The following is a 26,284-nucleotide window of genomic DNA, read 5'->3' on the forward strand; positions in this document are numbered from 1 at the left end:
AAATATTATGACCTGATCAGGGTCACTCTGGAAAGACGGTGAAGGTTTGCATTCAACTAATCGGAATACTGGCAAATGGAAATAGGTCCAAAAGGACTTGAGGTTTCTGGGGTGAACGAGAGAAACACTTGTCTCATCCAGCCTCCTGATCACAGATATATACCTGCAGGGGACAGGGGTGGCTGGGGGAGCCTGCTCACTACAGAGGAAGTTTTCAACTACACTTTAACAAAACTTTGTCAGCAAGCACATCTTCTAACAACTGTAGATGACAAACTCCATAGATATTTGCAAACAAATCCACACGAGCTAAATCCTCCCTTGGCTCACAACATCCCTATAATTGGCCTTTACCTAGGAGAATGTTTTGATAAAAATAGATAAAATCCTTAGACTGAAAGAGATGCTTTTTCTAAATGCTTGTATCATATTCCATATCTCCCCTCTTATTAATACCGCAAGCGACAATGTAATTGTTGCATTCATTAGACTTAATTTCTCAACAGGAGAACAAACATATCCTTTCTCTTGTATTCTCTTTGTCTAGTATATGCTTGGTATATATGAACTGAAAAAATGTTGACTTAATTCTTCAAAATAATGATGTACTCTCCTTTGAATATGGAAATGACATTACTAGCTCATCCCTAATTGACATGTGCTTTGCATATGGAAAGGTGTGTACCTTGCCCACCTCACTTTCTTATCTCCTCCTTGGAGTCAAATGCAAACATTTTCAAGGTACCCAACTGACTAAGGTGGGGTCATATGTAGCCATAAGGTAAGTCTAAGTATTCAATGTCCGCAATAGAAACCATCTATTTTTAAAAAGTAAATTGAAATTATAGTTAATAGTACAACTGAATGGGGGGAGGGATTCATATTGATTTGTGTTTCCAAACTTTTTGACTACAGTCACATTAAGAAATCCATTTTGTTAAACCCATCCTTTACACCCATTATATATATGGGAAAATATATATCACATATATAGATAAATATAATGGAAAACCTCAATACAACTACATACATGGAATAATAAATGCTGGTCATGATTAGCTACATGAACTTCAAGACCCCTGAGGGGTTTGTTAATCCAGAGTTTGAAAAACACTTTAATGGTTTATTCTTTTATAACAATCCCAGAGGACTACTATTTTAATTATTATTCACCTCTGGGTGTTTTTTTTTGTTTTTTTAAACAATCCCAGATCATCTGTATTCCCAGTCCTTTGCTGACTTTCTTCTCTGGCACAGAAATCCCAACATTCTCTGCATTTCGAACGTCCACTTGCTACATAAGGATGCACAGATAACACCTGGGGGACTGACATGGCCGGCTCTAACTGTTTTTGGGTCTTTCCTCAATCATCACTCAGGGGTGTTTGGCTCCTTGGAGCACTTGGGGACTAGTTGCCATGTCACTGGGCAGCAGGTGGATCACATAGCACTGCGTTGGCAGGATCTATTGCTTGTGATTGCCACAAAAGTGGAAATTAAAGACCATCATGCCCTTTATTTCTAAAAGTTAGTGAAACCATGTTGACAGGACTTGTAATATAAAAATGGTGCGACACGGAGAGACTGTTAGATGTGTGACTTCTGGTCCTCCAGAGCACCCCCTTCCTTGCCCACAGCACGTTTGTCCTCTTTGGTAGTCTCCTGAGTTTAACGATACATGGTCGTGTCATATTATCCATGTAATACTGGTCTTCTATTATAGACGAGTATTGTAACTAAAATCTGTTTTTGTGTTTTCTATCTCAGTGCAATACCATGTTTTGCTTTATAACCCAAGGGGTTGTATGAATAGAAAGAACATTCATTGTCCTGTACACAAAGTAATTACATTCGTGAGACTATTTTAGCGGCTTAGACTCTGATGTGAAAAATGTCAGCCAACAACATACAGAACAAACTGAGACAGTGTTTTCCAGCTTTCAAAAACCCAGTAACTCTAACACCTCAAGACCAAAAAAAAAAAAAAAAAAAAAAAAAAAATCTAACATCCTAACAACAACAAAATATCTAATAACAAAGTTTTAGCATCCTGGTGAGCCAGATTTTCTCGGTAAATTAATTGTCCCATAACGCTTACGATTCTGCTTCTTTGAAGGAGTTTATTTTTTGAAAATTTGAGTATTAGGGAGAAACCTAGGAATCTTAATTGAATGTGGATAAATTATTTTTGTATAATTTGGTTGTGTTCTAGCATTTGAATTAATCACAGTTTTTCAAACCCTGCTGTTCTGGAGCAAAAATATAGTCTGATGGCATTGTGATACTTTTGTTGTCCCTAAATTTTTCTCCTGGAAGTAAAACTATAGGGAAGTCAGGCTCATTTTCACCATTTGATAAAAGTCTGTACTGATACGAATATAATTTCAGTGCCCCTCCCACTAATTTTGCATTTACTTATCTTCTATTTATATCAATGGTTCTCAACGAGGGGCAATTATGTCTTTTCCCCTTTCTTCCCAGCAAATATTTGGCAATTTCTAAAGACATTTTTGATCTTCGTGACTCGAGGGGTGGGTGGAGGATATGCTATTGGTTTCTAGTGGTATGATGAAATGTGAAATATTTATTTGGTGTTTGTCCTCGGTTAGTGGCACAGAGCCGCTAAGACCCTAGGACTCTCTAGGGTGATAACAATGTCTTTGGCATGCCGATGAGATGACTGGTGGCTGGGGTCTCTGGATGGCTTCGGGGGGGGGGGGGCTGACCACCAGAAAGAGAAGGCAAGACGAGAGGGTCAGAACCTTCAGCCCCATCCCCCAACCGGAGAGGGCTAAAGGACTGGAGGTTGACTTCAATCACCAATGGCCAATGAATTGATTAATTCTGCCTATATAATGAAGTCTCCGTTAAAACCCCTAAACAATGGGGTGAGGAGAGCTCTGAGATTGGTGACTACATCAAGGTGCGGGGAGGGTGATGTGCTCGGAGAGGGCGTGGAAGTTCTGTACCCACCCACCCATACCAGGCTTCAGTTTGGCTGATCCATTACCACGAACTGGTAACGGTAGGTAAACTGTTTTCCCGAGTTCTGTGAGCCATTCTAGCAAATTATAGAAGCTGAAGAAGGGGTCATGGGAACCCTTGATTTATAATCAGTTGGTCCGAGGCATAGGTGACAACCTTAGGGACCGGCAGGTGTGTGAAGTGGGGGCAGTATTGTGGGATCGAGCGATTAAGCTGTGGGGTCCAGGCTGACTCCCAGTAGCGAGTGTCAGAACTGACTGGGACTGTGGGACATTCAGCTGGAATCCAGAGAGCGGGAAGACTGGTTGTTGGTGTGGAAAAAACACACTCATTTGGCACGGGAAGCGTTGTGAGTAAAGAGCTCAGAAGTGGGTAGAGATCAGGGACGCTACTGAGCATTCTAGGATGCCCAAGGCAGCCACCACAACCAAGAATTATCCAGGCCCAAATGTTAGCAGTGCTGAGGTTGAAAAATTGCTTATATGCATAGTTGTGTAATATTTTTAAGGTTGCAAAAATAGCAAAAGGCTGAGGCTCACACAGTAAGCTTCGGAATAAATGGATTTAGGTAGAATATTTATGAAACTATTAAAATTTCAAAGTGGCGACTACAGTTGAACACTGACACATCTAAAAGGAAATTCTCAATGTATCAATTAAATACTGTAGCATGACAGCAGACGGTAACAGGCTAATTCTTCAGTACTCTGTACTAAGCACAGCATCAGAAATTATTTCTGAAATCATAAGGTGAACCATATGAGATCGCTATTTTAATAGGCTAAAAACAGTCAACTACTGGCAGTTTCATACGGTTCAATCTAATAAAATTGATTTCTTATTAACTATTTCATTTTTATTTACTTGAAGAATATCAGTAAAAAGGAAAACACTGACAAAATATACTATTATAGATGCATTTAAATAATAATGTAGATAAAGGAAATTGGGTAAAGCAGATAGTGTGCCTTGCTTTTAGTCATACTAAGGAATAAGATGTTTCTGTTTTTGAACATTATCTATTTAATTGTTTGGAGCGTGTTGAACTTTTTGGAGGGAGAAGTATTCCTACCTGACTTTTATGGTTTCTTAGTGTGGCTCATGAATGCAAGCAACATTTGAGAATATGAGCTAGGAAAATCATACCCTGTAAAATGCAATTATTTTATCTTTGGCTTTTTAAAAAATGAGCTCGGGAAATCACATTTTGGTAAGTGATGAACCATTTCTCTTACACTCCGGATTCCTTGCACTTCCTACTCGCTCCCCTATAGACACTGGCATGTGAAGCTGGTGTTCTGATCACTTGCTTCAGTGAGGAAGGGAATATTAATCAATGTGCGTATCAACAGCTCTCCAAAGGTAGGGGCTCATCTACTCTCCTAGTTTGTGTCCTCACTCAAAAAAGCACCATCTATATTTTGTATGTTGCTAAAGTTGCCATCTCTTCAATGGTCTTTTCTTTCTCAAGTCAACCCTTTGGAGCCCATTTGAAAAGAAGAATCGTTAATATCAACTAAAGAATGTTCTTCATCATTAATTTAATTGTTCAACTAATATAATAAAGAGGCTCGAGAAGAAAAACCAGGAGGAGTCCCAGCCAGAGGACTGTGCAAAATTAATCTGCTGAGTAGCATGGTGAGCAAGGGATCTTAATTTGGGAGGACAGATCCTTGGACAAAACTGTTTTCAGTAAAATGGATGTAGTACTAAATTGTGACATTTTGATAAGCCAATTTTACTACCATAATAAGCACACGGGGCTTAAAAAACTCAGCATCAGTTAACAACAACAACAAAAAACTTGGGAAAACTAATGAGGAATTACTTATATACCAAATGAGTCATACTTTCCAAGTCTTTGAACTGAAAGTGCTCTTAAATTCATCATTTTAGGAACCTGCTTTCTCCCCTTTTCAAAGATATTAGGATCATTATTATTCAGGATGTTCAACAGGAATCTGAGTTGCCTAAAATGTCTGAACAGTTTCTGAATATGAGAGTAACAGCTTTTGTTTTATATCCCCACATATCGGATAAAGTAGAGCATAAGCTGGGGGCCTGAAGTAATTAATACAGTTTATAGAGTTGACTAATGTTTGCAATTTATGCACATACACACAAATGGCTTCGAGCAGTAGCGATACTTCATTTCTATGCTATCTCATCTTCCTCAAATAACAATTTAGAGGCATAAATTAACATGGTGTGCTGTGTTCATTCTATTTACGCCACCATTTTAATTCATTATTTAAAAATCCTTTCTTTCTACACGGATTCCTGGGAGAAGTACTGGTCTAACATTTCCAGTTTCCAAGGTACTCTGTAATTTTCAAATGGCATTTTATTGAAAGATAGCCCAGCGTATTATCATATCTAAATGTCACATTGGCAAGAGAAAATTGTATGTATAATGATGAAAATGAAAACTGCTTTGTTTCTAGAAGCTAATTTATTTAACTACTATGAGTTATCAAAATGCACTTCAAGCAAAACCGCATACATTTTGATTTAAGTATTTTGAATAAAGTAAGCGCTAACAGCAATACTCTGATTCGAAGGGGAAAGAAATTGTAGCTTGGTGACTTTTGTTAAAATACACACCCACAAATGGTTCCATGATCTTTAGGAGTCTGTCTTCTGTTGACAACCACAAAAGATGCCTTCATTATAAATTTAGAATATAGCGCACGTGAAAACATTGTTTACGTAAAAAGGGGGTTATGCTTCTAAAAGTATGGCTTGTTAACTTCCACATTCTAAGCATCTACACTAGAAAGGATTTAAGAGGATTATTTTTTACAGATTAGGAAAAAACGGGTCCAGAGAGGCTAGTGCTAGGTGCTAGACTTACTGCTCAAGGTCACACAGAGACAGAGAAGTTTGCATCATGCTGTGACTAAGGCCCATCCCTCCCAGCTCCATAGCTTCTTGCGGTATACACGCAGCCTCACCGAGGGACCTCTTTCAGCACTGAGTATCAGCCTTGATCTCCCTAGGTTCAAAGGTTTGCTCCTGAGAATGGCCCAACCTCATATGTAAAGCAACGTTAGAATTATGCCCTAGGCTGTCTTCACAACAGGGAGAGAAACTGCCTGCATTGAAAAAGGTATTTTAGTCAAAGATTACTATTTTTCAGTCGAAACTGCTGAGAACAGAAGGGATATACTAGGTATGACTATATTTTGCTTTTCAAAAAGGATTGTATCACCAACAGGCTCTAAGACGACAGCATATCGAAGGGATGCACGCATTGGGTGGCTCCCTTTTCTGTCTTGGGCTCTGGAAACACTGACCTCATTGCCACATGGGACCAGATTATCCTTACGATTTACAGAGCTCTTGAAGTTTTGGAAGTAATTTCTCTTTTTAAATTTTTTTTCAATATTTATTTATTTGGCAGAGAGAGAGAGAGGAAGAGAGAGAGTGCACAAGCAGGGGCAGTGGCAGAGAGAGAGAAGCAGACTCCGTCGTGCTGAGCAGGGAGCCTGGCTTAGGGCTTGGTCCCAGAACCCTGAGATCATGACCTGAGCTGAAGGCAGATGCTTAACCGACCGAACCACCCAGGCACCCCAGTTTTTCAAGTAATTTCCAACCAATTTCCAACTGTTGTCTAATATGGCAATGGTATAAAGGAAACATCCTTCCTTTTTGGAGCAAGGAAACAGCCTAGAATCAAATGGTTTGTCAGCACGCACCAAGCAAGTCAGCAGTGCTAGAATTTTCAATTATCTTTAGACCTCTGCTCTTGTCAATTACAATAGGTTGCATGCAAGGACATTCTGGGATTCACCTTTAGAAAGTCTTGCTACCTAGGGAGTCTTAAAGAGTAACACTACAGAGGAGAAATTAACAAATGGCCTTTGAGCATTTTAAAATTTTTAATGAAACAGGAAAAAAAAGTACTCCTACCCAAGGCCAAGTACTTTTATCCTGAAAATCATTTTTTTTTTTTTTTTTTAAAAGAGCTACTCAATCAGTATGACTGCAGTTGCAAGAGGCGACTTTGATGCTCTATAGTTACCACTCACATGAACCTTTCATCTCTGAGCACCAGTGGCCCTAGCAATGGTCCCATACCTCCTGCCAGCCCGACTGCATGTGCTGGGGTTGGAAAACCAAATGGCTCTCGCACAGAGGAAAGCCAGCTTATTAGGCTCAGGGGCCAACCACTGAAAATTTCAGTCTCCTACGCTTTCGCCCTGCAATAAAACGGAAAACAATTTTTATTGCCCAGAGAACAGGACTGTCTTCTCTCTACTCAACCCTGGAAGCGGTCAGCAAGTTCTAATTCTGGTGTGAGGGCTATTTCAGAAAGCCATTTGCTGTTCTTTCCATTTAATTGGCCTATTGCTCACTTGAATTCTTTCCATAGGGGGAAAAACAATTTTCCAGGCTCATTTCCCTGAGAAGTGCTTAGATCAAGCCCACGTTAGTTTAAGTAAATTGTTGATAAGATTGTGGGAATACTAAGATCTTTACCCTAAAATGCCGGGCAGAGAAATCCTCGTAAGAAAGGGAAAATTTTCAAAGTCAGGGTGTTCCAAAGAGCAAACTCATGTGTATTTGATTATGCATTTAAAATCTCATGTTTGCTAGATACTAGACAACCCCGGGGCATTTGGGAAGACTTGAAGAAGAATGCAGACCTCCGTTCTGATTTGCATAGCTTCATTATTTTGAGATGCCTCTGATGAGTGTATTTCCAAAGGCCTGAGTAACTTGCCAAAGAGCACAGAGCCACCATCCGCCCCGTGACAAGCAGAGTGAGCAGCTCAAGGGTTGTCTCTGCTAATGAAATTTAACGAGAGAACACTTTTACTGCTGTCACATTGTGTCAAACAACAAGGCTTGGCGACCAAAAGCTGTTCTGAAAATACCAGCCAGGCTAACATGTTCCTTTGCAAATGAACTTGTAAACAGAGGGGAGCTTTCAATCAAGGAGGACTAGTTATGGAAAGAGGAGTAAAATTTTTATTTGGACTAAGCCACAAGGTCAAACAAGTGGTCTGTATGCAGGCAATATTCTCTCGTTTTTGCAAAGAGTCCAAGGAAGCGACTGTGGTACTACATTGTTTCGTGGCCCTCAGTTGGAGTCGATCCTGATGCCTATTTTTGGGCATCACCTTTTTCTCATGCCCTCATGATAGGATCTTGCTTTGCACACTCCTTATTCCTGGCTCCACATGACAGTTTCAGCTTTCTTGTTTACTTTTTTCTTTCTGAACTATGTAAACCTCTTCTGAGAGTCCATTTTTCAGGACAAGGTGGAGAGTAAGTGGAAATATGAGAGAGGCGCACAATGTGGGGTACCTTTACATCTTTGGTCATTTTGTGGCTCCTTGCTCAGGGTCCCTCTCTCCTCTCTGTGCCCAGAGAGAGGCTCAGCTTATCTCTGCAGGAGGAGCTTATACATATTTATGCTAAGATGGTAGGAAAAAATATTAATCCATCTTGGGAGAATTTTAGATTTTTTACAGGTTCTCTAGAGAGAGGACAGCATTTATTTTTTTTATTTTTTATTTTTTTAAAGATTTTATTTATTTATTTGACAGAGAGAGACACAGTGAGAGAGGGAACACAAGCAGGGGGAGTGGGAGAGGGAGAAGCAGGCTTCCTGCTGAGCAGGGAGCCCATGTGGGGCTCGATCCCAGGACCCTGGGATCATGACCCGAGCCGAAGGTAGACACTTAACGACTGAGCCACCCACACACCCTGAGAGGAGAGCATTTAAACCTCAAGGAATAGTACCTAATTAAAACAGAAAAGCAAGACCTTTTTAAGTAAGAAATCACATCACAAAATCTGCTTTTGTCTATGATGGTTAAAAAGACCTGAGACCCACTTGCTTAGACTTTTCAACTCTCTCCATCTCTCCTGGACTAACCATGCTCCTTCCTCTCTCAATACTGAAGATCCATAACTTTCGCCTACACGTTTACTTGATATTTCCTAGAATTTCATATAAGCACATTGACCCTTGTTTCTTCGCACCAGATTTGTTTTCAGCCCCTATTAGGGGACTCAATCCCTACCCAACCTAAAGTGAGTGTGAACCAGTGGTTTGAGAAATCCGATGGGTGTTTGTTAACCAATGCACTAGAACTCTCGAAAGCATGCAACATCCCATAGTCTCCTTCCCCATTCTTGAAACGCACTCTGTTTCTGGCTTCTGTGATGCATCTGGCTTTGCTTCTACTTCTCCTGTCTCCTTTTCAGTCTGTGTGTGCGCGCGTGCGCGCGCGGTTGGTCCTTCTCCTTTCACGGAGTTTTAAATGCTAGTTCCTCAAGAACAAACCCTCAGTGCCAGGATACTCTACTCTAATTCTCTACTTTCTATCTCATCCACATCTTTAATTCCACCTACCACATAAATACTCATATTCTCAAATGAATACCAACCTCCTCTCTGAGCTCCAGACCTGCCCAACTATTCTCAAGGGTTCTCTGTATATAGCCTGAGCAGAAATCAATTCGAGGTCACCCTGCTCTTCAAACCTGGCAACCATATTCTATTTTGGTGATCGGATGCCATTGCCTCCCTCTGATTTCCAGACCCCAGATCCTTGCATCATCCTCATCCATGCTCCCCTTCGTCACCAACATCTATTTCCTTCAGGAGACCTGCTGACTTTGCTGCCTCTCAACTGCCTTTCTTTATTCTTACTGCTCTCATTCTAGCCCTATCTACCATCAGCTTTCCCCTGGAAAATACTCTGTTGCTTCTCTCTGCTTTCACTCTGTACTCCTCCAAATGCGGAGGAAAGGGTGCTCAATTACAATGTAAACCAACTGATCTCTTTTGGTAACTGACAAGCCTGAAGTGATTTTCCTAATTCTTTAACATCCGATCTCTGACATTTGCATTCTAGGTCCCAGCCTTGTTGGTACTTTGGTTCCTTGACGAGGCAGTCTTGTTTCCTACACAGGGGGCTTTGCAAATGCTATTTCCCCGGCTACAATGCTCTCTGCACTTCCTTGCCCAGCTAATACCAACTAATTCTTGCCTAGCCAGTACCAGCTAATTCTTTACAATTCAGCTCAAATCTAGATAAAATGTCATTTCCTCAGGGAATCAGTAATGTGTGTCTCTCTCCCCATATGCACCATGAAGGCAAGACATATGTCTATTTTATTCACTGCTTTATATGTAGCATTTTGTAGGAACACAGAGAATATTTGTTGGCTAAATCAGTGCATGAGTCAAAGTGAATGAACGTGGTTAATGCTTCTGTGGCGGGGGTGGGGCGGGGGCGGCTAGAGAGTGCAGGGTCTTTAAATCTATATTCAGATCAAGTGATGTCGTAGATTAAAACATATGACTGGACTCATTTGCAGGTTTATGTAAATTTTGTACGAGAAAGTTCCTTGTGAAGAACAATGTTGAGAATCATCAATTTAGACCATAAATAAATGCACTTATGAATCTATATTCCCAGAGCTGTCAGAACTGCAAAATGCTTCGTATTAGAAAACAGGTTTTGGGGCGCCTGGGCGGCCCAGCTGTTAAGCGTCTGCCTTCGGCTCAGGTCACGATCCCGGCATCCTGGGATTGAGCCCCTCATCGGGCTCCCTGCTCAGCAGGAAGCGTGCTTCTCCCTCTCCCACTCGCCCTGCTTGTGTTCCTGCTCTCACTGTGTCTTTCTCTGTGAAATAAATAAAAATCTTAAAAAAAGAAAAAAAGAAAACAGGTTTTGCACTTGGTATGCACGTCGCGAAGTGCAATTCCTGACTCATTATTAAGGAAATTTCTAAATGTTTATTAACTGAACGAATACATATTCCCAAAGGAAATAATGTGTACCTTTCACCACACATGCTACTTTCTGCTCTAAATAAGGCTTAATGATGCTTAACTTTGATCTGCTGTTGTCTCTTCTAATATCTTTGTGATGATAACTTCATATTTTAGAAAGAGAAGCCCTTAGTGGATAATTAGCAGCAATCAAGAGGAGCTTAAACATGCCATAAAGGTAAAGTTCCTGTCAAGAATAATTTTCTTTGTAGGAAATAGATGTTTTGAGGCAGGTGGAAGGCACATACCAGCACAGAGGAGTTCTGAGAACCACCTCCCTGGGACATACCTCTCCAGCAATCTCCTGGACCAGCTCCCGCACCGAATGCAAGCGATGCTCAGTACCTTTTGTGGACCATCCTGCCACTGCGGCCTGATTATGCTACTAGCTGAGTTTCTCACAAATGAACTTCTAAACCTTGATTGATGTTTGCAGTCAGGCCTACTTTTTTTCTCTTTTTACCCAAACAGGCATCGTCGGTGAGACAACACCAACATAATTTCATGTGGAGAAATAACGTGATCCTTTTAGTGGGGCTTTAAGAAATACCAATCTCATCTTTAGGGGATTCCGCAAAATCAAGGAGATCTTAAAAAATAATGCTTACACGATGGAGCCAATCAGCACCTCAGTTCTAAATGGTACAGATTCTGTGATCTATATAGAGATGTAGAGGCTTTATAAGAATTATCCAGGGAATTTCGACCAATTAGTGCATGTCCACAGGCCCTGAAATGGCAAACCTTAGAAGCTCCTTAAATACAACGATGAAGGCACAATGTACTTAAGGGGAAGAAATCTAATAAAGAGACAACAGTGTTAACACAAAGAGACATTTAAACTTGTTAGTTCAACTACAAAGCTTTGCCTGGGGAGTAATTCAGAGTTTACCTCTGAGTGATAGGACACCTAATTAAAATGATACTTTCAACTTCAGAAATCTTCAGATATTATTATTTTTTATGTATTTTTATGTTTTTGCAAACAGTGTAAAGGGTGTAACAAAGACCTTTGCCAGGATATATTCCTGTAGTTGGCTGTTTTGAGGGATAAATGTTACATTTATCAATTTTTCTAGATTTTGGATCAGTGGTTTTAGACTTTTTTTTTCATCAAGGTATTCCCCTTTTCTAAGTAATAATCAATATTAAGGAACATGGGTTATGCATTCATTTGGATTTAGTATTAATTGAACTAGAGAAGTTTAAACTAATCTCTCCTAGTTAACTTATATCCATGGATATATAATAACTAAGTTCTATCAAATTTTGGCTCAACTAACAATAGTCTAAGCCACTTAGATGGAAGTAGTCATTTTATTGCCCTTCTTTGCTCGTTAATCGTTAACTTTTTTTTTTTTTTTTTTTAAAGTAGGCTCCATGCACAGCATGGAGCCCAAGACGGGGCTTGAACTCACGACCCTAAGATCATGACCTGAGCTGACTTTTACAGAAACTCAGTGCAGGGTCTTTAAGTCTATACTCAGATCAAGTGGCTGTAGATTAAAACACATGAATGGACTCATTTGAGTCACCCAGGAACCCCTGAACTTTCTTTTAAATAAATGTTACCATTTTTACAAAAATGGTATTTATGGATATCTTCCAGTCTAGGTTAAATTTTAGGATATGCTGCCAAAGTGAGAGTAGTTTGTGTACATCAGAGTAAATACTTCCTGTCCAGGAAGTTTTCCATGATCCATATGCAGCAATTTATCAAATGCACTAGGATATACTTCCAGTGATTACTACTACCAACAATATCATTTACGGTCCTTTATAATTTACACGGTATTTCTACACACTGCCATCAATTACATCACAGAAATACCCTATTAAAGGTAAGATAAGGACATTGAGAGGCAGTGATAACTCATGGCCCAGATCACTTGGCTGGAAATGACAGAGGCAGAAACAGAACCCAAGGTCCCTACCCCGCGTCCGGGATGGTATTCTTCACACTGATCCCCCTCCAGGGAGAAGTATCCTCACCCTTCTATCTTGTAATTGTCTGATCTCAACCTCAGCGTATTTATTTTCCTTGTTACTTTTGGTTGAGGCATGAGCACGTGAGCCCACAAATGCCCAGAATTCATGAGATGCACACACAGCTCACTTTATAAAGCCAGTGGGACACCAAGAAGGAGACAGCCAATTCAAGTCGCTTTCCCAGCACCGCCCACCTTTAAGCCTGTGACTGGACTCAACTTTGGGCAGATAGGAGTTTTACAGAAACTTTCATTACGAGAATCTAAAATTTAGCAGGAAGCAGAAATAGACCAAAGAATGCTTTAGCTTAAAAGACCTCTGATTTTTTCTAGTAACTGAAGAAGTATTTAGACGGTTGCTCATGTAGATTTTAGATGAATTTTGAATATTACCACCAGTTATATATACAAAATGTATATAATGTGATATCTATATGTATATGAAATGACCCAAGACAATCTTAACTGTATATATATACCTAAGAGAAAACATGCTAACATAAATTATGAGTTCTTATACAGCACATGTTCCTCTAAGGATAAAGTCCAATAATAACAAAGGGAGTTTTATAATTTTTAAAACTGGTAAGGATTTTAAACGGTCCCTTCTTCCATCTCAGTAGGATTAGTGCGAATACCAGAAACTAAAGTCTAAACTTAGCATTAATGTGTATTTTAAACTATTATAGAAAACCAGAAAATTAATATCTATCATCCACAGTACCAGCAATCCCCATCATTGTGTAGCGTTTGGTGTTAAAACTGGCTCATGCAATTGTCTAAGCAAATCTCTGCAAAGGCTCTGCTACCGTCTGACCTCAGGACATATGTCTGTGTCCCTCCAAAGAGCAGAGGAAACGAAAGCAAATATATAGAGAAGAAATTGTGAATATATTTAGACTGCTTTAAAATAAAAGAATTTTATCAGCTGAAATGAACTATGGTACTTTTTAAGTGCTAGACCAAATTTTTCATCTTCCTGGATTCTCAAGACAAAAGCACTTTTATTATTATTATTATTATTATTATTATTATTATTTGCTTTTGAGGTTACTACAAAACTAACCAAATTCTATCCCTGAGCTATCTAGGTACTGATAAATTTTTGTCCGTTTAATCCTTCAGGTGTCCTGTGTGATATCAATACTGAATTGCTTTTCCTTAAATTCACTCCTTGGAAAAAAAGAGGGCAGGATTCTAAAGATTACAATTTTTTAAAAATAACCTAGAATGTTTTTCAGCAAAAGCCAATCTCAAATAATTTCTAATCTTTGTCAAAAAGATGAAAGCTTTGTTTTAAAGTATTATCAGTAGATTAAATTGTATTTTCTTATACAAAAATGGTAATTCATGGGATACATACTATCTCACATCATTCTGTTATCTTTGTGCCACTCCAGCTCAATGTAAATCAACAATGTATTTGCACCAGAAAATGTTTCCAGGCTTATTACTTTCCGTACAATTTCACAAACAACTATTGAACAGAACCACCACCATTCGTTTAAAAGTATTTTCAATGGGAGAAATAATGTGTTTGGATTCAATTACTTATATTGGATTTTAAACTTACCATTTTCCCTTGTTGAGATGATCTTCCTTCCAAAATTATGATTTCGTGTTTAAGAAGAGACACACTAAGTAAGCATAGTATTTAATCATTACCTTGAAATTTGTTTTTTTTTTTTTCCTTCTAAGGAATTAGTTTCTTCCTGTCAGAGTGCTGGGGTTTTTAAGTTCAATAAAATATGTAATCTTATTTTTCTTCAAAATCATTTTCTTTAAATCAAGACTAAGGCCAAAGGAAAAAAAATGTCACTTACTTTGCTTTAGCTTCTGCATCCTCATATGCTTTATTGGAAACATCATCCAGTCCTCCAATCAAGTGCTTGAAAGAGCTGTGGGGCAAAACACAGTTATCAGGGTAAATCCTCTACCGAGTTGTTGCAATAACAACATAGTCAATAGTACATTGAAACTATCTAAAAGGAACTAAATAAAAATGAATTCAAACATTCACTCTAGATACATTAGTAAGAAACACATCAGATAATGATATAAACTCTGAGAGCGGGGACCTCTCCCACCTCGTTCACCTCTATAGTTCCCAACACCTAGAACTGTATCTGGAAAAAGCAGGTATTCAAAGAATGGAGGGAATAAAGTCTGTGACAAACAAAATGATATACACCACAAAGTTAATGGGTCAATTCTACTAGGGAAATAACAAGAGCCACCAATTACAGAATGCCTCCTGTATGCACTATCTTTTTAATGATAATGAACATATATTAATTCCAATTCTCCAGCACACTGTAAAAGACAAGCATCACTATCGTCACTTAACAAAACTGCAAACTAATCTTCAAAGGCAAAATACATATGCGGAAGAGAGGAAAAGAACAGAAGACAATTATAGGGAAGTCAACTCATTTTGGAGGGATCAAGAAACTGACTTCAGCGTCAACCAGGAAAAGTAATTCAACTGTTTAAACCACTCTACTCAATATCCTAGCACAGACCTAGGACTGTGTTCAGACCTATTTTATATAATAAAGTCTCATCTATTGTATACCTATAAAATATTATAGGGTCAGCACAAAATGAATACACACAAACATGACAATTACCCTTGAAAATTACTGAATGCAACCAGATACAGTAACGCTTGTGTGCACTACATTTTGGCACCCACCAAACTAGACTGAACAGAGGAATGAGAGGCAAGTCTGTATTCAAAGTGTTCATGTAATAATCAGGGCCATCGCTTACACAGTGCTCATATGCTGGGTAATGTTCTATGTGCTTCACATGTAATAACAAATACTTCAACAGGTACGGCAATCCTGTGAGTCAGTTTTACCTCCACTGCATGGATGACTGTACTGAGGCACCAGAGGTTAAGAAACTGACCTCAAGTCATACAGCCTGGTGGTGTGAAGGCCAGTAGGGAAGGAGGCCATCATTCTCCCTCATACCCATCAAGCCTACACCACGGATCCTATCCAAATCACGATCCCTTGACGCTAACCATCAAATGCCTAGCAAGGTCCAGCATGTGGATGGAGAATGGTCAAGTGCTTTAAGAAATTACATTACATGTTAATTTTGAGTCTCTATAATCTTAATGCATGAAAATGGCTTTGTGTATTGCATTAAACAAAATATGCCTGTTTTTAGGTCCTGAAACATCGGGTATCTGTTGATGTAAAGTTAAATGTTGCTTAACCACTATAGCATGCACTGTTTTTTTTTGTTGTTTGTTTTGTTTTCTTTTAAATATATGAAGAGGAACTTGACCCTTGCTTGGGGGCCCAGCCGGAAGGGGGTGGGAGAGCCATTACCTTAGGCCCTTGGGTAATGATCTCATCTGGGGGACAGGGTAACTGGAATGCTGAGATAAAACACAAAAGTATTTCTAATACAAAAAGGGACCAGAAGGAAGTGATGGGAGGCTAGGGAATCAAGCAAATAGAGTGTCAAGTTTTCTGTGGCACATTGCATTCATGGACATCAAATGAATGAAGCCTGCAGTTGGCAGGCGGACCTTATACAACTTTCAACAAAATAGAGTGGCAAAATAAATGATTGAATAATCCCCATAGTAGAGATTAATGTTCAAATAGGATTTTTGCCATTGTTCTTTAAATGGCAAAATTCCCCATCTTCCCAGAGAATGCCTCCATCATGACTTAGAGATGGGTTTACATTGTAAAGTGAAATAAGTATTTATTTTACTGTGGAAAAAAATAGTATCTGGTTGATTTTCTGTTTTCACAGATAATATAAAATTTAAGCCCAGAGAGTCTAAGTTACTTGTCCAGGATGACTCCAATTCTGCAGTATATCCACGACCATAATCCGTGTTTCCTTAACCCCCTAACCTGTCCCCCACAATACTTACATGTTTTTAATCTAACCAAATCCAGAATCTTGTGAAAAGGCATTGATAGGAAGCAAAGAGCATAAGGTAGTGAAACTGAAGAACAACACCCACCATAACAACTTTTCAAGGACATTCAGAATGGGTTCTTAAATGTTTAACACTCATAGTCATTTTAATTTCAAATAGTTAAAAAAAAATCTTCCTCCTAATATCTATTTGACCTAAATATGTCTTAAGCAGGATAGGATATTATGTAGATTTAGAAGGTGAGTGGATGACAAACGTGATACGGATGAAGGCTTTTTAACTTAAGAAAATCTGTCCATCCCACTAGGCTTCATTAAAATGATGCAGATCACTTTTTGAAAAGACAGTCTGAAATTCCTTTTTTTTTCTTAAACTCAATTAACCAACACATAGTACATCATTAGTCTCAGATGGAGAGTTCAATAATTCATCAGTTGCATATAACACACAGGGCTCATTCCATCACGTGTCCTCCTTACTGTCCATCACCCAGTTACCCTGCCTACCTCCCCTCCTGCAACCCTCAGTTTGTTTCCTAGAGTGAAGAGTCTCTCATGGTTTGTTTCCCTCTCTGATGACTTTCCATTCAATTTTCCCTCCATTCCCCTATGGTCCTCTGCACTGTTTCTTACATTCCACATGTGAGTGAAACCATATGATAATTGTCTTTCTCTGCTTGACGTATTTCACTTAGCATAATACCTCTAGTTCCATCCACGCCATTACAAATGGCAAGATTTCATTCCTTTTGATGGCTGCATATTCCATTGTATATATATATATACCACCTTTTCTTTATCCATTCACCTGTTGATGGACATTTTGGCTCTTTCCACAGTTTGGCTATTGTGGACATTACTGCTATAAACAATGAGGTGCACGTACCCGTTCGGATCCTTACATTTGCATCTTTGGGTAAATACCCAGTAGTGCAATTGCTGGGTCATAGGGTAGCTCTATTTTCAACTTTTTGAGGAACGTCCATACTGTTTTCCAGAGTGGCTGCACCAGCTTGCATTCCCACCAACAGCGTAGGACAGTTTCCCTTGCTCTGCATCCTCACCAACATCTGTCATTTCCTGACTTGTTAATTTTAGCCATTCTGACGGGTGTGAGGTAGTATCTCATGGAGGTTTTGATTTCGATTTCTCTGATACCGAGCGATGTTGAGCACTTTTTCATGTGTCTGTTGGCCATTTGGATGTCTTCTTTGGAAAAATATCTGTTCATGTCTTCTGCCCATTTCTTGATTAGATTATTTGTTCTTTGGGTGTTGAGTTTGATAAGTTCTTTATAGATTTTGGATCCTAGCCCTTTATCTGATATGTCATTTGCAAATATTTTCTCCCATTCTGTCGGTTGTCTTTTGGTTTTGTGGACTGTTTCCTTTGCTTTGCAAAAGCTTTTTATCTTGATGAAGTCCGAACAGTTCATTTTTTGCCCTTGCTTCCTTTGCCTTTGGAGATGTTCTAAGAAGTTGCTGCGGCTGAGGTCGAAGAGGTTGCTGCCTGTGTTCTCCTTTAGGATTTTGACGGACTCCTGTCTCACATTTAGCTCTTTCATCCATTTTGAGTTTATTTTTCTGTGTGGTGTAAGGAAATGGTCCAGTTTCAATCTTCTGCATGTGGCTGTCCAATTCTCCCAACACCATTTATTGAAGAGACTGTCATTTTTTCTATTGGACATTCTTATCTGCTTTGTAGAAAATTAGTTAACCATAGAGTTGGGGGTCCAATTCTGGGCTCTCTATTCTGTTCCAATCATCTATGTGTCTGTTTTTGTGCCAGTACCATACTGTCTTGATGATGACAGCTTTGTAATAGAGCTGGAAGTCCGGAATTGTGATGCCGCCAGCTTTGCTTTTCTTTTTTCAATATTCCTCTGGCTATTCAGGTCTTTTCTGGTTCCATACAAATTTTAGGATTATTTGTTCCATTTCTTTGAAAAAAGTGGATGGTATTTCGATGGGGATTGCACTGAATGTGTAGATGGCTCTAGGTAGCACTGACATCTTCACAATATTTGTTCTTCTAATCCATGAGCATGGAATGTTTTTCCATTTCTTTGTGTCTTCGTCAATGTGATTCATGAGTATTTTATAGTTTTCTGAGTACAGATTCTTTGCCTCTTTGGTTAGATTTATTCCTATGTATCTTATGGTTTTGGGTGCAATTGTAAGTGGGATTGACTCCTTAATTTGTCTTTCTTCTGTCTTGTTGGTGCATAGGAATGCCACTGATTTCTGTGCATTGATTTTATATCCTGCCAGTTGACTGAATTCCTGTATGAGTTCTAGCAGTTTTGGGGTGGAGTCTTTTGGGTTTTCCACATAAAGTATTATATCATCTGCAAAGAGTGAGAGTTTGACTTCTTCTTTGATGATTTGGAAGCTTTTATTTCTTTTTGTTGTCTGAGTGCTGTGGCTAGGACTTCTAGTACTATGTTGAATAGTAGTGGTGATAGTGAACATACCTGCCGCATTCCTGACCTTAGGGGGAAAGCTCTCGGTTTTTCCCCATTGAGAATGACATTTGCTATGGGTTTTTCATAGATGGATTTTATGATATTGAGGTACGTGCCATTTATCCCTACACTCTGAAGAGTTGTAATAAAGAAAGGATGCTGTACTTTGTCAAATGCTTTTTCTGCATCTATTGAGAGGATCATAGGACTCTTGTTCTTTCTTTTATTAATGTATTCTATCATATTAATTGATTTGCAGATGTTGAACCAACCTTGCAGCCCAGGGATAAATCCCACTTGGTCGTGGTGAATAATCCTTTTAATGCACTGTTGGATCCCACTGGCTAGTATTTTGGTGAGAATATTTGCATCCATGTTCATCAGGGATATTGGTCTGTAATTCTCCTTTTTGATGAGGTCTTTGTCTGATTTTGGGATCAAGGTAATGCTGGCATCATAAAATGAGCGTGGAAGTTTTCCTTCCATTTCTATTTTTTGGAACAGTTTCAGAAGAATAGATACTAATTCTTTAAATGTTTGGTAGAATTCCCCTGGGAAACCATCTGGCCCTGGGCTCTTGTTTGTGGGGAGATTTTTGATGACTGCTTCAATTTCCTTAGTGGTTATGGGTCTGTTCAGGTTTTCTATATCTTCTTGGTTCAGTTTTGGTAGTTTATACATCTCTAGGAATGCATCCATTTCTTCCAGATTATCTAATTTGCTGGCATAGAGTTGCTCACAATATGTTCTTATAATCGTTTCTATTTCTTTGGTGTTGGTTATAATCTCTCCTCTCTTATTCATGATTTTATTTATTTGGGTCATTTTTCTTTTTGATAAGTCTGTCCAGGGGTTTATCAGTCTTATTAATTCTTTCTAAGAACCAACTCCTAGTTTTGTGGATTTGTTTTACTGTTCTTTTGGTGTCTATTACATTGATTTCTGCTCTGATTTTTACTATGTCTCTTCCCCTGCTGGGTTTAGGCTTTATTTGCTGTTCTTTCTCTAGCTCCTCTAGGTGTAGGGTTAGGTTGTGTATTTGAGACCTTTCTTGTTTCTTGAGAAAGGCTTGTATTGCTATATACTTTCCTCTCAGGACCGCCTTTGCTCCATCCCAAAGATTTGGAAAAGTTGTGTTTTCATTTTCATTCGTTTCCATGAATTTTTTTAATTCTTCTTTAATTTCCTGGTTGACCCATTCCTTCTTTAGTAGAATGCTCTTTAGCCTCCAGGTATTTGAGTTCTTTCTGACTTTCCTCTTGTGATTGAGTTCTAGTTTCAAAGCATTGTGGTCTGAAAATATGCAGGGAATGATCCCAATCTTTTGGTAGCGGTTGAGACCTGATTTGTGACCTAGGATGTGATCAATTCTGGAGAATGTTCCATGGGCACTAGAGAAGAATGTGTATTCTGTTGCTTTGGGATGGAATGTTCTGAATATATCTGTGAAGTCCATTTGGTCCAGTGTGTCATTTAAAGTCTTTATTTCCTTGTTGATCTTTTGCTTAGAGGATCTGTCCATTTCAGTCAGGGGGGTGTTAAAGTCCCCCACAATTATTGTATTGTTGTCAATGTGTTTCTTTGCTTTTGTTATTAATTGCCTTATATAATTGGCTGCTCCCATGTTAGGGGCATAGATATTTATAATTGTTAGATCTTTTTTTTTTTTTTGACTTAACATATTCTTAATAATTCTTAGATTTGTACTAACATAAAAATAGGTATACACTCTTTATTCTTATAGTTCTCACACAACAATAAAAGCAAAAACATTTATAAATTAAGACCAATAAAATGCAAATTAATCACCTTAATATAATGTAACAAATAATGCTGTTTTGCTCAGATAATAAAAAAATGTTTTGCCCAAAAGAAATAAATCACAGGTATTTGGTTTAATAGCAAAAAGCTGCAGTTTCAGATTCCATTCTACTCTCAAACTGTTTCTGAATGTTTTTACCTTAATAATGATGAGAATAGTCACACAGTATCTTGTTCAAACTAGTATTGATAAATTGAAGCCTTTTTTCTCCCTCTTGCAAAGTAATCAGAACAGAAAATTAACCAAACATGTTAAATGTCAGTCCTCAAATGCCAGTTGTAAAAGGTGTGAATTGACACAGAATGAAAAAGTAACAACTGCCTTTATTGAAATCTGCATTAATTACTACTGAACCCAATTAGCTTTAGAATTTGGAACAGAAACATTCTTTACTATTTATTTGCTATTATACTTATTGCTAACGAACTGCTGAAAGTCATAGGAGCCTCCCAACAAAAATGGTACTGACCATTAGGGTATAGATCTTTTCTGAATAAATTTAAGACCCTATTATGTCAAGAACCACATCAGGCATATTATGTGTACAAGAGCACACCATCATTTTTCTCATTCTCATGTAATCCATGTTCTGCAGATTCCACAGTTTTATTTTTTTTCAAATCAGATTTTAATTCTGAATACTTAACACTATTGTTGATATGCATTTCACTTTCCTCATGTTTGCTAAGAATATGTGATAAATGCTGCCAATCTTTGCACCCATTCTCATTCTTCAGTTGATTTTTTCCTTCCCCAAAGAGTTTGCAATACAAACAAAATACAGAATCTTTTGCAGTCGAATAAAGTAACCAGGATCTAGTGGTTTTATCACCATTTGGAAGAATTCGTGTGTAGTAAGTTTCTGAAAATTTCCTCCCTGTATTGTCTTTTGGAAAGTTAAAATTTCTTACTTGAGGTGGATCGTTTTCAACAAGAATGTCCCGTTGTTTAGTATTCAAAATTCGGGGCCATGTACCTGGGTCTGTAGAAAGTACAACTGATATAATGCAGTCTTCTGATTTTTTCTCTTCCAGCGGCTCTTGAAATTTATCAGCTATGGTTAACATAGAAGAAGGTAAATTCACATCCTGCTTGATCAGTGATGTATCTGTGCTATATTCTGCCAAAACCTGTAGCTCTGAAGTCTTTTCCTTTTCCTCTGGTATTCCCTCTTTTTTTTCTAAAAGAGTATTCAATGGTCCATATGATTTTCTTTCATTTTCTTCTTCTCTAACAGCATTCCTTTTTCTGTTTTCTGATGCTGACAAATTTTTTGATTTTGTTTCCAGCATCTGTTTATATTCATTAACACAACCTTGGCAGCAAAATCTTGTCTGCTGACCTTCAATGATCAGGACATTGTTTCCAGCACTTTTATTGGGCAAGTACTCTTCACACTGTTCACAGCAATTCATTATTAGTCCATTGGCCAACCTGTACTTATTAAAGCACTGGTTACTGCACAGTTTATGTATTACATTATTAACGCTGACTTCATGGCGAATCTCAGTTTACTACAGATTATACATCTCGATTTATTAATTCTTTTTCTAAGATTCTGGTTGTCTTCATAGGGAGGCAAAGACGTACTACAAAATTCTTGGGAGGATTCTCTTGACTCAACTTGAGGAACATTAGTAGCCCTTTTTGTAGGTACATCTTTTTTACTTATTACATTGCGTTTCTTTGGAGTGCACTTATGAGAGAAGGAAGAAAGGCAGGTGGTAGAACAAAAGAGGTGAGCTGATCCTTTTCGTTGATAAGCTGTCTGTCCCTTCTGTAAAGGTTTTTTGCAGTGTGCACAAGTGATTTTAGCTGGTTTTGTAAGTTGCTGTTGGACTGAAGACTGGAAAATCTGTTTAGGAAGGGAGGCCACTGGTGATAAAGAATCCACCCCTGGCTGTTTCTGATTACAGGGAAATGATGCTGACTGGGAGATCCAAGAATCAGGACTATGGTGAGTTGCATATCCTCCATTCTGAAATTCAACTCCTGCCACATTCATTCTACCAGGATTAAAAGGTCCTACTGCAGTCTTGGTATTTCCCTTCTCAGAAGCCAAATCTCTTGAGGAAGGAAGAATTATGGAATAATTTCCTTGTAGCCTTTCATTTCTTGATGAAGCAAATATAAAATTTCTTTGATCAGCTCCTGCTGGAGTAGAAGTTGAAGGAGGTTGTATAGATTCAATAAATACAACATCATCATCATCTTCTTCCACCGATGAATTTCTACATCTGTTATCTAAAGGACTAGTTGGGTTACAAAATGAATTTCCTATATCCAAGAGACTAGCTGCCATGGCTTTATGCTCTAATAAAACAGGAGTCTGTTCAGCCAAGTCTAATCCTCTCACTGAACATTTATCCATGCCAAAGAACAAGAGGTATGTTTTCTTAATTTCTGGCAACGTTTCACCAGACTGGTCTGAAGGTGATTCCTGATCCCAGCCCTCCCGGCCTCGCCCTCACTCTCGCAGCCCTTCGGGCCGCACGCGAAAACGCCTGTGACATGAGCGGAGCCCGGAGCAGCCCCCGAGGCCCTGACGCGGCAGCGGCCTATAATTGTTAGATCTTCTTGTCGGATAGACCCTTTAAGTAGGATATAGTGTACTTCCTCATCTCTTATTATAGTCTTTGGTTTAAAATCTAATGTGTCTGATATAAGGATTGCCACCCCAGCTTTCTTTTGGTGTCCATTAGCATGGTAAATGGTATTTGACCCCCTCATTTTCAATCTGGGGGTGTCTTTGGGTCTAAAATGAGTCTCTTGCAGACAGCATATCGATGGGTCTTGTTTTTTTTATCCAATCTGATACCCTGTGTCTTTGATTTGGGCATTTACCACATTTACGTTCAGAGTAACTATTGAAAGGTATGAATTTAGTGCCATTGTATTGCCTGTAAGGTGACTGTTACTCTATATTGTCTGTGTTCCTTTCTGGTCTATGTTACTTTTATGCTCTCTCTTTGCTTAGAGGACCCCTTTGAATATTTCTTGTAGGCTTGTTTCGTGTTTGCAAATTCTTTTAGTTTTTGTTTGTCCTGGAAGCTTTTGATCTCTCCTTCTATTTTCAATGACAGCCTAGCTGGATATAGTATTCTTGGCTGCATATTTTTCTTGTTTAATGCTCTGAAGATAGCATGCCCGTCCTTTCTGGCCTGCCATTTCTCTGTGGATAGGTCTGTTGCCAATCTAATGTTTCTACCATTGTAGGTTACAGACCTCTTGTCCCGAGCTGCTTTCAGGATTTTCTCTTCGTCTCTGAGACTGGTAAGTTTTATTATTAGATGTCAGGGTGTTTACCTATTTTTATTGATTTTGAGGTGGGGTTCTCTGTGCCTCCTGGATTTTGATGCTGGTTTCCTGCCACAAATTAGGGAAGTTCTCTGTTATAATTTGCTCCAATACCTTCTGCCCCCCTGTCTCTTTCTTCTTCTTCTGGGATCCCAATTATTCTAATATTGTTTCATCTTATGGTATCACTTATCTCTCAAGTTCTGCCCTTGTGATCCAGTAGCTGTTTATCTCTTTTTCTCAGCTTCTTTATTTTCCATCATTTGGGCTTCTATATCACTAATTCTTGCCTCAGCCTCATTTATCCTAGCAGTTAGAGCCTCCATTTTTTGATTGCACCTCATTAATAGCCTTTTTGATTTCCACTTGGTTAGATTTTAGTTCTTTTATTTCTTCAGAAAGGGTTTCTCTAGTATCTTCCATGTTTTTTACAAGCCCATCTAGTATCCTTATAATCGTCATTCTGAATTCTATTTCTGACATCTTACTAACGTCCGTATCGATTAGGTCCCTGGCAGTCAGTACTGCCTCTTTTTCTTTTTTTGAGGTCAGTTTTTCTGTCTTGTCATTTTTTCCACAGTAGAACAGATGAATGAGAGAACAGAATGCTAACAGGGCAACAACGACCCCAGAAAAATATACACTAAACAAATCAGAGGAGACCTGAAACAAGGGGAAAAGAAAGGGAAAGAAAGAAAATAGAAAAAGAAAGAAAAGAATATGATCAAATATGATCAGGCTGGTGAACAGATCAGTGCCATATCTGGGTTCTCTATTCTGTTCCATTGATCTATGTGTCTGTTTTTGTGCCAGGACCATACTGTCTTGATGATGACAGCTTTGTAATAGAGCTGGAAGTCCGGCATTGTGATGGCTTTCTTTTTGGTTTTGGTTTTCTTTTTCAACATTCCTCTGGCTATTCGGAGTTTTTTCTGGTTCCATACAAATTTTAGGATTATTTGTTCCAGTTCTGTGAAAAATGTCGATGGCATTTTGATAAGGATTACCCTGAATATGTAGATTGCTCTAGGTAGCATATACATTTTAACAAATTTTTCTACCAACCCATGAGCATGGAATGTTTTTCCATTTCTTTGTGTCTTCTTCAGTTTCCTGCATAAGTCTTCTGAAATAAATTCCCTCTAATTAAGGAAAATGCTTCTCATTTAAAATGTCATCAATTTAATATTATGGAAAAGTTTTTTTTTTTATTTTAAGACTTTATTTATTTGAAAGAGAGCATGTGTGCATGTGAGCAGGGGGAGGGGCAGACAGAGAGGGACAGAGAGAATCTCTGTCGGTGCTGGATCTCACGACCCTGAAATCATGACCTGAGCAGTAATTAAGAGGCAGATGCTTAACCGACTGAAACACCCAGGCACCCCTCTTATAGAAAACTTTTAAAAACTGAGAGAAGAAATTAGGAGATCACTCATAGATCTCTAACTAGAAATAACGAATTGGAATATCTTTATGTATTTCGTTTCACTTTTTTTTTCTGCAGAACTTTACTGCTGTCATTTATAGAGTTGTAATCCTAAAGCAGCTATGATTTAGTATCCTGATTTTTAACTAAATATTACAGCATAAGCATATAGTTTTATTTTTCAAAACTTCCAAAGCAATATTTTCATGGACAAATAATAGTTCATTACATGGACACACAGAATAGAATACCTACTTACCCATCTACACATTGCAGAGCCCAACACACATACACATGCACACACACAGATGAAGAGGGGTGTAGCACCCATGTACAAGAACATTTGTATTTATACTCTCTATTACAGATTAAACATATGGAATTTCTTGCCAAAATAAAATCCCCAGGACTATAAATTTGGCTTTGAAATTCGAACCGTATGTCATTTGAAAATCATCTTTATTTAGAAAGCAATCCTGGCCCAGCAACATTTTTTCAAACACAGAACAAAGGCATCCTGCTAATATTCTAAGTGTCCTCAAGTAGTAAAGCCAACCATTATGCTTAACTAAATAGTTGAAGAAAACGTGGAATT

The 26,284-nt window shown here is 38.5% G+C and overlaps 2 protein-coding genes across 3 annotated transcripts in view; both read right to left on the reverse strand.

The window, feature by feature from the left end:
- Positions 1–26,284, reverse strand: part of PRKG1 (protein kinase cGMP-dependent 1) — a 1,248,815-nt gene that overhangs the window by 100,053 nt on the left and 1,122,478 nt on the right. For both annotated transcript variants that reach the window (XM_027593906.2, XM_027593897.2), the window contains exon 9: positions 14,592–14,666. In XM_027593906.2, coding sequence (XP_027449707.1) covers positions 14,592–14,666 — 75 coding nt within the window. The remainder of the gene's footprint in view (positions 1–14,591; positions 14,667–26,284) is intronic.
- On the reverse strand, positions 21,503–23,436 carry LOC113922121 (zinc finger MYM-type protein 5-like). Its single transcript, XM_027593928.2, is given in 2 exon segments — positions 21,503–22,476; positions 22,479–23,436. Coding segments are annotated over 2 exon segments (1,833 nt in total). The 5' UTR covers positions 23,338–23,436.

Source organism: Zalophus californianus, chromosome 15 (assembly GCF_009762305.2).
Source record: "Zalophus californianus isolate mZalCal1 chromosome 15, mZalCal1.pri.v2, whole genome shotgun sequence".
Classification (NCBI taxonomy): Eukaryota; Metazoa; Chordata; class Mammalia; order Carnivora; family Otariidae; genus Zalophus; species Zalophus californianus.